The sequence below is a fragment of the Lucilia cuprina genome, chromosome 4 (genome assembly GCF_022045245.1).
Source record: "Lucilia cuprina isolate Lc7/37 chromosome 4, ASM2204524v1, whole genome shotgun sequence".
Classification (NCBI taxonomy): Eukaryota; Metazoa; Arthropoda; class Insecta; order Diptera; family Calliphoridae; genus Lucilia; species Lucilia cuprina.
This window is the reverse complement of record NC_060952.1, coordinates 90,597,616-90,611,181: the sequence shown is the minus strand read 5'-3', so window position 1 is coordinate 90,611,181 and position 13,566 is coordinate 90,597,616. Positions and strand designations below refer to the sequence as shown.

Below are 13,566 nucleotides of genomic sequence, written 5' to 3'. Positions count from 1 at the left end.
TCAAATCATATTTTATAATTTCATTGATTTATTATGTAGCCATAATTCATTTTTAAAATTAAAAATAAAAATAAAGTTAAAAAAATATGAGATATTTTGTAGATAGATAAATAGATAGATATATGGATAGATAGATAGATAGATAGATAGATAGATAGATAGATAGATAGATAGATAGATAGATAGATAGATAGATAGATAGATAGATAGATAGATAGATAGATAGATAGATAGATATATAGATAGATAGATAGATAGATAGATAGATAGATAGATAGATAGATAGATAGATAGATAGATAGATAGATAGATAGATAGATAGGTAGATAGATAGATAGATTTCTTTATTTACTAATCATAACATATGTTTATAATATAATATATTTTTGAATTTTTAAAATTTTAATATCATATATTGTATTAATAGCATGGCTACCCTATAGATTTGCACAGTCTGGCAACCACTCACAGCAAATTAAACAACCCTGTTTTAAAGCCTGCCCAAAAATTGGCAGCCATTTTTTATTTCATAATTTGTGAAGAAAAAATTAAGTACATACAGAAATAATTTTCTCCGCTGTGCATTTTTTTATAGAAAAATATAATTCAATTTAATGAAGAACTTAAAAAAAACTTAAAAACAATCAAAATATACTAATAAAATAAAGCAAATAAATAAAAACTAAAGATTTTAAAAATAATTTATAAATTGCTGTGACATACAAAAAACATATATTGCAATTAACAAAGAAGGTAAGTTATTTTAGATAAAAAATTTAAAAATCTATTGACTTTAATTATAATTAAGAAAAAAATTATTCTTTTAAACGATTTATTATACGTATAACCTCAATAAGTGAGAGGTCCTCATCTTCACGCCATTTTCCATATTGTACATCTTTTCATGGGGGCAAAAACAAAAATGAATAACTTTTCAATAATTTATGAGTCACAAGCTATAATTAAATATGTATCTAATAATAAAAGAATTATTTGTACTTTTGTTTTTAAACAAAGAACAGCTGCATACATACAAACGTTTATTTATATGTGCATATATAAAAGTCAATGTGAAAATAGATTAATATAGACATTTAAATAGTTTAAGTACATTTTCTGTTCTATAAAAACTCATTTACAATACAACTAATACCTATTTTATCCCAGCAGTTCGACGGGACAGTCGCGAACTGACCTCTTAACCTACCACTTGTGGTGGCCCCTTTATAAAACAATAATAGCCACCTGACTACCTAGGTGACTAACCATTTTAACATGGGCTTGTCCTACGAGGAAGTCAATCGTCACTCTACACCCGACAAAAAGACAGTAAAGAGACGATCGCATCCGCTCTCGCTTACAAAGGGGACACTAAAGTGACGACTGTCTTCATTCTCGTTTACAAAGAGTTTATTTGTGACGAAAGACTAAAAACATACGAATAGGAGTCAGCCAGGTGGTAAGATATTAATGGAACTAAAATTTAAAAATTTCAAGTGTCTACTCTCTAGAATACTATGAGACAATAATGTGACTATTGACCCGAAAGACATAAATTTGAGTCAACCAGATGGTGGCATATTAGTAGAAATTAATATTCATTTCTCCAAAAGATGGGTAAAATAACTACTTTCGGAAGTACAAAAAAAAAAAAAAAAAACTACTTTTAAGAGTATAATCTAGGTTACTTAAGGACAGTAAAGAGATGACTGTATCCGCTACCGCTTACAAAGAGGACACTAAAGTGACGACTGTCTTCATTCTCGATTACAAAGGGTACATTCGCGATGAATGACCCAAAACATACGAATTACGATCATCCAGGTGGTTAACTATTAGTGGAAATTACTGTCTTTTTCGTATGCATTGACTCTTTGTCGAACTGCTGGGATGTATCCCTTTTATAAGATTTTATATAAAGGTCATGTTGTTATAATACCTATTGTACATGTATGTATATCACTATAATGAAGACTGAGTAGTCAAGTCTAAAGTCAAGACTTCCATAGAGTAGTTTAGCGTTTAATCTATATACTAAGGTATGGGACTTATGTCTCCTATACATTTCTATAATACATTGCCAATTTATAAAACAATAATTTAGTTTTTATATTTAATTTTTTTTTGCAGTTTGACTTTTAAATTTAGTTAATTTACAACTAACTATTTGCATTTGAAGTAAAAATCATAAAAAACAAAAAACACTTTAAAAAAATCAAAAAAAGATATGATGTCTTCAACATTAAGTAAAATCCATGTGACCAATTCAACGGGTCTTTCATTAAATGAACGTTTTACGGCCATATCAACACAACCAAAAGTTGTAACCAATATTGGTGCAACCCGACGCAGCCGTAGTCGCAGTCGTAGTGTACAGCGACAAGTACCCGTTGCAGCTACAGCCGAACGTATAACATCACGAGCCAATCAACGTTTATTGGCTCAACTTCAGAGGAAACATAAAGTACAAGCTGCTTTAAAATTGAAACGTGTATGTGTTAAATAAAACCTTAAGAAATTTTTAATTAAAACATCGAAGAAATACTATAAATTCTACATGAAATGGAATTTTGCAAAACTTTCTTTTGAAACATCTGAAATGTTAAGAATATGGCCTGCGTATGAATGGCATAAACTCAAATGCATAAGCAGCCACTTATGGTTGCTTAGTTTAATGGCCTTGATCAAGTTTTCAACTTCTCCTTCAGATGATTTTCGAGAAATTCTGTAGAAATAGTCGCGGCCTAACTCTAAACTCCCTTTTCGAAGTAAAAAACCCAATTCTATTTAAAACTTTTATTATAATCTTACCTTTGGCATTAATCTCTAGTTTACGCATTTAAAGCGTTTTGGGAAATTTGATTTCCATAAGAAAACTATTTTGAATATAAGTATAAAAACAGAAACTGGATGTTTCTATGACCTAGTTGTTATTGCAACAAATACTGTATACGAAAAAAAATGGGAGGAATTTGTGAAATAAAATATGTAAAGCAAACGTTATCTGACAAATGTTTGCTGGGATTTAAAATAATGTTAAAATGCGTTTAACTTGCTGATCTTCAAACAAATTTAGAAAAATACAATGTTTAACGTTTCCTGGGATCCAGAAATGTCAACACTTTTCGTTAGAAATTTTAGTTTTTTTCATATATAGCTTCGAACTTTATACTCAGCTACCAGAATCCTGCAAAAGAGCATAATGTTTGGGAATAGAGATTCAACAAAGTATTGCCTGCAAATAAATAATACTTTTGGATCTTAACTTAGTATCCTGATGACCTACTACACTGGAACTCTATGCGGAATCTTAATCGGAATTCTCATTCTAAGTACAAACGTATTCTATATGATATTCACTTTTACCAAAAACTACTGAACGATTGGAACTTAAAAGATTTGGCTTATCTTTAACTATGGATATGTTTTAAGGAACTATAGCTTTTCCAGATATTGTTCACCTATCTACTGGAAGATTTTCCTCTTGGAAACAGTTAATGAAAAGAAAATTACTGAGACTGCATCTAATATTTCCAGAATCTTTAAAATTTTGTATGGAATGTGATAGAAAAGTTTTCTATTATAACATTTTTTATGTGGCTATCTCTAGAATATCTTTATTACCTTCAACAGTTGCAGTAAACTTATCAGTTATATGTGATTCAAATAACTTCTTTCTTATACAACGTACTGGACTTGCCCGAAACAAAATCAGCAGTTTCAATGACTACAGGTTTTAGAGATGGAATTGAAGATGACAATATACGTAAGAATGAGTGTCACCAATAAAACCAACCAAATCAAACTTATTTGTTTCACAATACAACAAATTTTGATTGCAGATTCGAAGTCCAGGGACTGAAAACAATCTACGGAATATACGCAAATAATTAACAGTAGCTTAAACCAAAGTTTCGTTCCTTTCCACATAATCTTAGAGACTAACACTAAAACAAAATGAACAAGTTTCACCTTTGAATACGATAAATTTGAAGCCCAAAAGTCTGGACCAGAAATTGAAAACAACAACCTACGATATTCTTCAAATATTCGCAAATCAAAGTTCCTTTCCATCTAAACATTAAAAAATTCAATCAACACAAGATTCTACGGACTTTTACTTCAGTTTTGAACTTTTTATAAACTCATATGAGGTCCTGATAAGCTGAGCAACATTAGACGAATGAATTCTACAAAATAAACATAACATTTTGTAGAATGTGTTAAAACAAAAGTTCCGATCCTTTTCACAAACACTAAAACAAAATGACCAAGTTTTGCCTTTGAATACTCTAAATTCGAAGCCCAAAAGTCTGGACCAGAAATTGAAAACTACAATCTACAATATTCCACAAATATTCTCAAATCAAAGTTTCTTTCCATCTAAACATATAAAATTCAATCAGTACAAGATTCTGCGGACTTTTACTTCAGTTTTGAACTTTTTATAAACTGATGTGAGAACCTGATAAGCTGAGCAACACCAGGCAAAAGAATTCTACAAAATTCAAAGCTCAAAAGTGTGGACAAGAAATTGAAGTCAACAATCTACGATATTCTACAAATATTCTCAAATCAAAGTTGCTTTCCATCCAAACATTTAAAACTTCAATCAATACAAGATTCTACGGACTTTTACTTCATTTTTGAACTTTTTATAAACTGATATGAGGACCTGATAAGCTGAGCAACACCAGACGAAATAATACTACAAAATAAACTTAACATTTTTACAAATCATGTTTCACCCTAATTGCCGATAATATAAAAGTCTATGGAATTGTTTAGATTGGTAGTAATCGCACGGCACAATTACTCAATCAATTTTTCTACAATTATTGCCATGACAACTAAATATAACTCCTATCAATTTTGTATTTGAAACCAGAGAGCAAGTCCTAACAATCATCATATGAAATTTGACCTTGAAACTGCAGAATATCTACAGTAGAATAAATCATAGTAATCATCTCTAAAGATGATAAAAATAAAAAAAATTAGATTAACTGATATGTATATAGAAATGCCATAATAGAATTGGGTTGAGTTTAAGGCTAAAAGAAAGCGAGAGAAGAAATGAAAGCAAACAAACAAAATAATAAACACAATAACAACACCTTTATAATAACAAAACAAAACTATTTCTACACACCTAATTTGCGTGTGAATCTTACAGAGAAGTATGCGTACCGTTGGTGGCAGATCGAATGGTAGTGGTGGAGCTAATGGCAGAATACGACGTGGCACTGTTAAAGCATTTCGCGTAGGAGCAAATGGTAAACCCATACGCACCAACAGCCTGACCCGTATTGCAACGTAAGCATCTTTTATTTTATTATTAAAAACTACTTACTACTAAAAAAAAGGAGGACATTTTGAAACAAAACAAAAGAAAAAACTAAATAATTTATATCCCTCCTAAACACCACTTACTACGCTTAAACTTTAAATACCTTAAACAAACAAAAATAACGTAATATGTATTCAAAATTATCAACTTGCTTAGCATGAATGCTGATCGCGAGATTACCAACAATCGCAGCAGACCCTTGCGTCGTTCTAATTCATCAAATAATTTAGCTGGTCGTTTGGGACCTAGACGTCCCACTGTGGGCGGTGCTGCCCAACGTGTGGCCAGAAGAAATATTGATCGTCAACGTGGTCGCAATAACGTTGGCATTCGCGGCAGATCTACTGGTCTTAATAATCGTGGTCGCTCACGTAGTCGTTCTCGTACACGCACCCTGTCCGATAATGGACGCAATCGTTCACGAACCCGCAACAATACAGACAATCAACTTAATAATCGTAGCCGTTCCAGAAATCGTAATTCGGCCAACATACAAACGAATAACAACAATAACAATATACGTCGTGGTCGTTCTCGTAGTCGAAGTCGTGGACGTGCTGCTGTTGGCTCTGTAAACAAATCAAATTTGCCAATTAAAGCTCGTTTGGGTGTACGTCCGGGTGTGACAGCAAATCGCGGTGCAAATAATAATAGACGTGGCCGCAATGCTAGTCTAACTAGACGGGGTGTACAAACAGGTCGTGTACAGAAGAGACGTAATTCTACAAATGTAAATGCGGCTGGAAACGATAATAATGGACGTGGTCGTATGAGATCAAGGTAAGTGTAACCAAAGTTTTTTAATTTATTTTACATGACATTTTTTTTTGAATACAATTACGCTTAAATTATAGTTAGAAAATTCGATTTAATGACATGAATCCGTCAGAATTATTTGCATAATATACTTTTAATAAAAATTTGCCAATTATGCGATTATGGATATTGAAATATGAACCGAAAAAGTCTTCTGTGTATTTAATTGGGAATTTAAAAAGTCGCAGTAGAGTAGATTCTTTTATACAAATAGTTCTACATTTTATTAACTGTTGTTACAAATATATATCTTTTTAATCAAAAAGATTTATTTTTGCAGAAAAAGCTTATAAAAATATAAACTTTTATGTTATGAAAATAGTTTTATTTGTTGAAAAATGTTTTGTCCCATAGACCAAATTATTTTTTATAGAAAAAAATTTTTACACAAAAAGCTTTCCTACAGAAATATCTTAAATAAAGTTACTTTTCAATGAAAAACTTTTTCACAAAAAGTTTTTTTTAGTAAAAGTTTTGTTTAACATAAAGCTTTCTTTTCAAAGAAAAGATAGTTGTGCTCAACAAATTTTGCTTCGGAGGAACTAGTTTTTGCTTTATAGAAAACAGCTTTTCACAAACAGCTTTCATGTTGCAGACAAAAAACTTACTTTTAATAGAAAAAACAAAAGGATTTCTTTTCATAGAAACAGCTTTTACACAAAAAGCTTTATTTTCATAAAAACAGCTTTTGAACAAAAAGTTTTCGTTTCATAGAAAGTAAGTTATAATCAACAAACTTTGCTTCGGAGGAACTAGTTTTTGCTTTATAGAAAACAGCTTTTCACAAACAGCTTTTCACAAACAGCTTTTCACAAACAGCTTTCATGTTGCAGACAAAAAACTTACTTTTAATAGAAAAAAACAAAAAGCTTTATTTTCATAAAGAAAGCTTTTGCACAAAAAGCTTCCTTTTTGCAGACAAAAAAACTTATTTTCAATAGAAAAAACTGTTGGTATAGAAAGCTTTCTTTTCATAGAAACAGATTTTGCACAAAAAGCTTTTTTCATAGAAAAAGCTTTTGCACAAAAAGCTTTTTTCATAGAAAAATCTTTTGTACACAAAGCTTTCTTTTCATAGAAAGTAAGTTATACTCAACAAACTTTGCTTCAGCTTTTAAGAAACAGCTTTCTGTTTGCAGACAAAAAACTTACTTTCAATAGAAAAAAACTGTTGTCATAGAAAGCTTTCTTTTCATAGAAACAGCTTTTGCAAAAAAGCTTTCTTTTGATAGAAACAGCTTTTGCACAAAAAGCTTTCTTTTCATAGAAACAGCTTTTGTACAAAAAGCTTTCTTTTTATAGAAAGTAAAGAAACCCAACAAACTTTGTTTCAGAGAAACTTGTTTTTGCTTTATAGAAAACAGCTTTTCACAAACAGCTTTCTTTTTGCAGACAAAAAATCTGTTGGCATAGATAGCTTTCTTTTCATAGAAACAGCTTTTGCACAAAAACTTTTTTCATAGAAAAAGCTTTTGCACAAAAAGCTTTTTTCATAGAAAAATCTTTTGTACACAAAGCTTTCTTTTCATAGAAAGTAAGTTATACTCAACAAACTTTGCTTCAGCTTTTCAGAAACAGCTTTCTGTTTGCAGACAAAAAACTTATTTTCAATAGAAAAAAACTGTTGTCATAGAAAGCTTTCTTTTCATAGAAACAGCTTTTGCAAAAAAGCTTTCTTTTGATAGAAACAGCTTTTGCACAAAAAGCTTTCTTTTCATAGAAACAGCTTTTGTACAAAAAGCTTTCTTTTTATAGAAAGTAAAGAAACCCAACAAACTTTGTTTCAGAGAAACTTGTTTTTGCTTTATAGAAAACAGCTTTTCACAAACAGCTTTCTTTTTGCAGACAAAAAATCTGTTGGCATAGATAGCTTTCTTTTCATAGAAACAGCTTTTGCACAAAAACTTTTTTCATAGAAACAGCTTTTGCACAAAAAGCTTTTTTCATAGAAACAGCTTTTGCACAAAAAACATTATTTTCATAGAAACAGCTTTTCATAGAAAAAGTTTTTTTGCCAAGAAATCTTAATTTCATAGAAGCTTTTGATAGAAAAAAGTGTTTTCACAAAAAGCTTTTTCGTAAAATGTTTTTTTATGAAACCCATTTTTCACAATAAACACGTTTTTAAAAAGCTGTTCATAAACATTTTCACTATAAGAAAGCTTTATACATTTTAAATTATTGATTTTACTTTTTAAAAGTGTTTAATGATATTTCGTTTGCTGCATTTCAAACCTATTTGAAAATAAACGAACAAAAGATTTGCTATCAGTTTCAAAATGACAAAAATTTAATGGATTTGAAAAAGCTTTACAATTGCAAGTGTTAAGAAAACCTGATGGAAATTTAAAAATACTCAATTAGAAAATAACGAAAACTAAGTCAATGCGTATAATGCAGATAAGTTAAACCAAGGGAATTGTCTGAACATTTACCCGAACTATAGGACTATACAAACAATCACAAAACTATTTGAAAATAAACTGACAAAAGCTTTGTAATCAGTTTCAAAATTACGAAAATTTTATGGATATGAAAAGCTATTCAATTGCAAGTGTTAAGAAAACCAGACACAAATTTAAAAAAAAATTCAATTAGAAACGGAAACTAAGCCAATGCTGTATAATGCAGATAGGTTAAGTCAAGGGAATTACCTGAACAATTATATGAACTATAGGACTACACTAACAAGGAGAAGACGTTTTTGAACAGAACAAACTGACGGCAAAGGAATAAATAAAATAACATTGTCATCATCCAGATATTTCATCAATTAAAACTACATCACATTTTTACTAACTAAAAGACCAGCTGAACTTTTTAAAACAAATCAAACAAATTTAAACTTTCTTATTCAAGATCTGCCGTTCGCAATAACAGCAATAATGGTAATGTGCGTTCACGATCACGTTCTCGCACACGCAAGGGTCAGGTAGGTCAGCAACGCCAACAACAAGGTTCAGGACAAGTAAGACAGCAACGTAACAATCGTGCTCCACGCGGACGCCAACAACAAAGACGTGGCAACAACGTCGGCAACGGCCAAAGAGGTACAAATAACAATGGTAAAGCTCAAACACAACAAAGACGTGGACGCAGTCGTAGTCGCACCGGACGTGGTGCCAATAGCGGTGGCAATTCACGTAATCAAGGTAAAAACGAACCATAAATTGCTGACAGACAGAGGAATACTTCGTAAACAAGTCAAATGTGGATTTGTGGTTCAGCAAATAACAAAAAACATAATTCAAACAAAATTTTTTTTGTTTCAGCTTTTTTTTAATGCAAACAAAAACCTATTTCTATCTTTAGGAAATAAATCTGCAGCAACAACAAAACCGGCTGTCAACAAAGATGCTTTGGACAAAGAGTTGGATCAATATATGGCCACAACAAAGACTGAACATGAAATGGATTACTTGTTAAAGAATTAAGCGATAGCTACTGGTGGATGGAAGTACAATTTGGTCACAATATTATAACATTTGCTCCAACTACCGCCGCCCCGCCCAAACAATGATAATGATTGTGTTTTGATATTTAACACTATACACTTTTGTGTGTATAGTTGACATTTTTTTTTTGATAAATGTTTTTATTAGTGTAATTAGTTTAACTATCAATATCAAATAAAAATAGTTGTAATTTCATATAACTATTTCATTTTTTTTTATAAATAAGTAATTATTTAATTTAAGTCATTTGTCATTTAGTTCGTTACTTTTTATTTCTTTTGCCATTTTGCTTACATACACAAAATACATATTTTGTCCATTTTTTTGTTGTATATATGAGAAAAAAGAAAGATAATTGTTTACTTTTTATTTTTACAATATAATAAAGAGGAATACATCATTTATATTAAACTCTTTTGCTGTACATATTTAAATTAATGAGTATAAATAAAAAACCCCTATTTCTTAGTAAAACAAAAAATAAAACCTGTGTTTCCAATTTCAAAGGATACTTGATAACTTATATTTAAGATATTTTCTCTTCTTCGTTTTCATTTTAAATGGAAATCAACTTCAAATCAATATGTATCTTTAAAGAACTTAATATGTATGTTTGTTATAGAGTACATACATACTTGTTCTAATTTGTTTTGTTTTTAATCTTCAAAGACCAAATTTAAGTATGTATCTCAAAAGCCTTATAGAAGTCATATTTGTAATAATCATCAGTTGTTTTATAGACACATATGTTTAAACATCTATTGCATTAACATGGTCAATTTAGTTTTACACTTGATTTAATTTCAACTAAATTTTTAAATACAAATTAAATGACTATTCTCTTAAGAAAACCCTACCTAAACATACACTCAACTTCTCTTCTTTAAATTTTGTCTTTGAAAGTCTTATAACCAATCATCTCAAAACTTTCCTAAAGGGAATAATTATATTTACACAACAAAATCCTTTTATGCTGTCTTATCAATTGGATTTTATAGATATACATATGTACATCTTCTTGCTACTGTTTGTTTTTCGCCTATAAATGCAAATTGTATACAAAACAATTCATGATGTTTATTATTGTCCTTTAAGGGATTTATAAAGTAGATAATCTACGTTATGTAATAAGCGCAGGAAAATTGTATTATTAAGTTAAAAAGAAAGAGTAACTCTTAACATTCATTTAGATACTTGCTCTATCTCTTTAAGTTTTTAAGATAAATGGATTTTTATGTCACTAAAAAATCTATTTTTGGTGAGAAATAAAAGTGTTCACACATTATCGTTGCTTTGGCCCAATCTCTTCTAGTTTCCAAGATATATGGACTTTTATGTTTTCACTCAAAAAACCGATTTTAAGTGGGATATTAAAGTGATCACAGATTATCATTGTTTTGGCTCTATCTCTTCTAGTTTCTAAGATAAATGGACTTTAATGTTTTCACTCAAAAAATCGATTTTTGGTGGGAAATTAAAGTGATCACAGATTATCATTGTTTTGGCTCTATCTCTTCTAGTTTCCAAGATAAATAGCCTTTAATGTTTTCACTCAAAAAATCGATTTTTGGTGGGAAATTAAAGTGATCACAGATTATCATTGTTTTGGCTCTCTCTTCTAGTTTCCAAGATAAATGGACTTTTATGTTTTCATTAAAAAAATCGATTTTGAATCGATTTTTGATGGGAAATGAAAGTGATCACAGATTATCATTGTTTTGGCTCTATCTCTTCTAGTTTCCAAAATAAATGGACTTTTATGTTTTCCCTCAAAAAATCGATTTTGAATCGATTTTTGGAGGGAAATTAAAGTGATCACAGATTATCATTGTTTTGGTCCTACCTCTTCTAGTTTCCAAGATAAATGGACTTTTATGTTTTCACTCAAAAATCGATTTTTGGTGGGAAATTAAAGTGATCACAGATTATCATTGTTTTGGCTCTATCTCTTCTAGTTTCCAAGATAAATGGACTTTTATGTATTCACTCAAAAAATCGATTTTTTGAGTGAATACATAAAAGTCCATTTGGTGGGAAATTAAAGTGAACACAGATTATCATTGTTTTGGCCCTATCTCTTCTAGTTTCCAAGATAAATGGACTTTTATGTTTTCACTCAAAAAATTAATTTTGAATCGATTTTTGGTGGGAAATTAAAGTGATCACAGATTATCATTGTTTTGGTCCTATCTCTTCTAGTTTCCAAGATAAATGGACTTTTATGTTTTTACTCAAAAAATCGATTTTGAATTGATTTTTGGTGGGAAATAAAAGTGATCACAGATTATCATTGTTTTGGTCCTATCTCTTCTAGTTTCCAAGATAAATGGACTTTTTTGTTTTCACTCAAAAAATCGATTTATGGTGGGAAATTAAAGTGATCACAGATTATCATTGTTTTGGCTCTATCTCTTCTAGTTTCCAAGATAAATGGACTTTTATGTTTTCACTCAAAAAATCGAATTTTGGTGGGAAATTAAAGTGATCACAGATTATCATTGTTTCTGCTCTATCTCTTCTAGTTTCCAAGATAAATGGACTTTTATGTTTTCGCTTCAAAAATCGATTTTTGGTGGAAAATTAAAGTGATCACAGATTATCATTGTTTTGGCTCTATCTCTTCTAGTTTCCAAAATAAATGGATTTTTATGTTTTCACTCTAAAAATCGACTTTTGGTGGGAAATTAAAGTGATCACAGAGTACCATTGTTTTGGCTCTATCTCTTCTGGTTTCCAAAATACATGGACTTTTATGTTTTCACTCAAAAAATCGATTTTTGGTGGGAAATAAAAGTGATCACTGATTATCATTGTTTTGGCTCTATCTCTTTTAGTTTCCAAGATAAATGGACTTTTATGTTTTCACTTAAAAAATCGATTTTGAATCGATTTTGGTGGGAAATACAAGTGATCACAGATTATCATTGTTTTGGCTCTATCTCTTCTAGTTTCCAAGATAAATGGACTTTTATGTTTTCACTCAAAAAATCGATTTATGGTGGGAAATTAAAGTGATCACAGATTATCATTGTTTTTGCTCTATCTCTTCTAGTTTCCAAGATAAAAGGACTTTTATGTTTTCACTCAAAAAATCGATTTTTGGTGGAAAATTAAAGTGATCACAGATTATCATTGTTTTGGCTCTATCTCTTCTAGTTAACAAGATAAATGGACTTTTATGTTTTCACTCAAAAAATCGATTTTTGGTGGAAAATTAAAGTGATCACAGATTATCATTGTTTTGGTTCTATCTCTTCTAGTTAACAAGATAAATGGACTTTTATGTTTTCACTCAAAAAATCGATTTTTGGTGGGAAATTAAAGTGATCACAGATTATCATAATTTTGACTCTATCTCTTTTAGTTTCCAAGATAAATGGACTTTTATGTTTTCACTTAAAAAATCGATTTTGAATCGATTTTGGTGGGAAATACAAGTGATCACAGATTATCATTGTTTTGGCTCTATCTCTTCTAGTTTCCAAGATAAATGGACTTTTATGTTTTCACTCAAAAAATCGATTTTGTATCGATTTTAGGTGGGAAATAAAAGTGATCACAGATTATCATTGTTTTGGCTCTATCTCTTCTAGTTTCCAAGATAAATGGACCTTTATGTTTTCACTGAAAAAATCGATTTTGAATCGATTTTTGGTGGGAAATACAAGTGATCACAGATTATCATTGTTTTGGCTCTATCTCTTCTAGTTTCCAAGATAAATCGACTTTTATGTTTTCACTTAAAAAATCGATTTTTGGTGGGAAATTAAAGTGATCACAGATTATCATTGTTTTGGCTCTATCTCTTCTAGTTTCCAAGATAAATGGACTTTTATGTTTTCACTTAAAAAATCGATTTTGAATCGATTTTGGTGGGAAATACAAGTGATCACAGATTATCATTGTTTTGGCTCTATCTCTTCTAGTTTCCTAGATAAATGGACT

At 30.1% G+C, this 13,566-nt stretch overlaps 1 protein-coding gene across 3 annotated transcripts; it reads left to right on the top strand.

Moving 5' to 3' along the window:
* The first annotated feature begins 556 nt into the window (after window positions 1–556).
* LOC111681799 (uncharacterized protein DDB_G0287625) lies at window positions 557–10,025 on the top strand. 3 transcript variants are annotated; one of them, XM_046948449.1, is made up of 6 exons: window positions 557–753; window positions 2,131–2,491; window positions 5,177–5,316; window positions 5,507–6,130; window positions 9,026–9,318; window positions 9,439–10,025. In XM_046948449.1, the coding sequence occupies exons 2-6, from the start codon at window positions 2,228–2,230 to the stop codon at window positions 9,447–9,449; spliced, it is 1,332 nt and encodes a 443-aa protein (XP_046804405.1). In that variant the 5' UTR covers window positions 557–753; window positions 2,131–2,227; the 3' UTR covers window positions 9,450–10,025. The 3 variants fall into 3 exon arrangements, with proteins under 3 accessions (XP_046804405.1, XP_046804404.1, XP_046804403.1); XM_046948448.1 differs by having other exon boundaries at window positions 9,026–9,376; XM_046948447.1 differs by having other exon boundaries at window positions 560–753; window positions 9,479–10,025.
* Window positions 10,026–13,566: the final 3,541 nt, after the last annotated feature.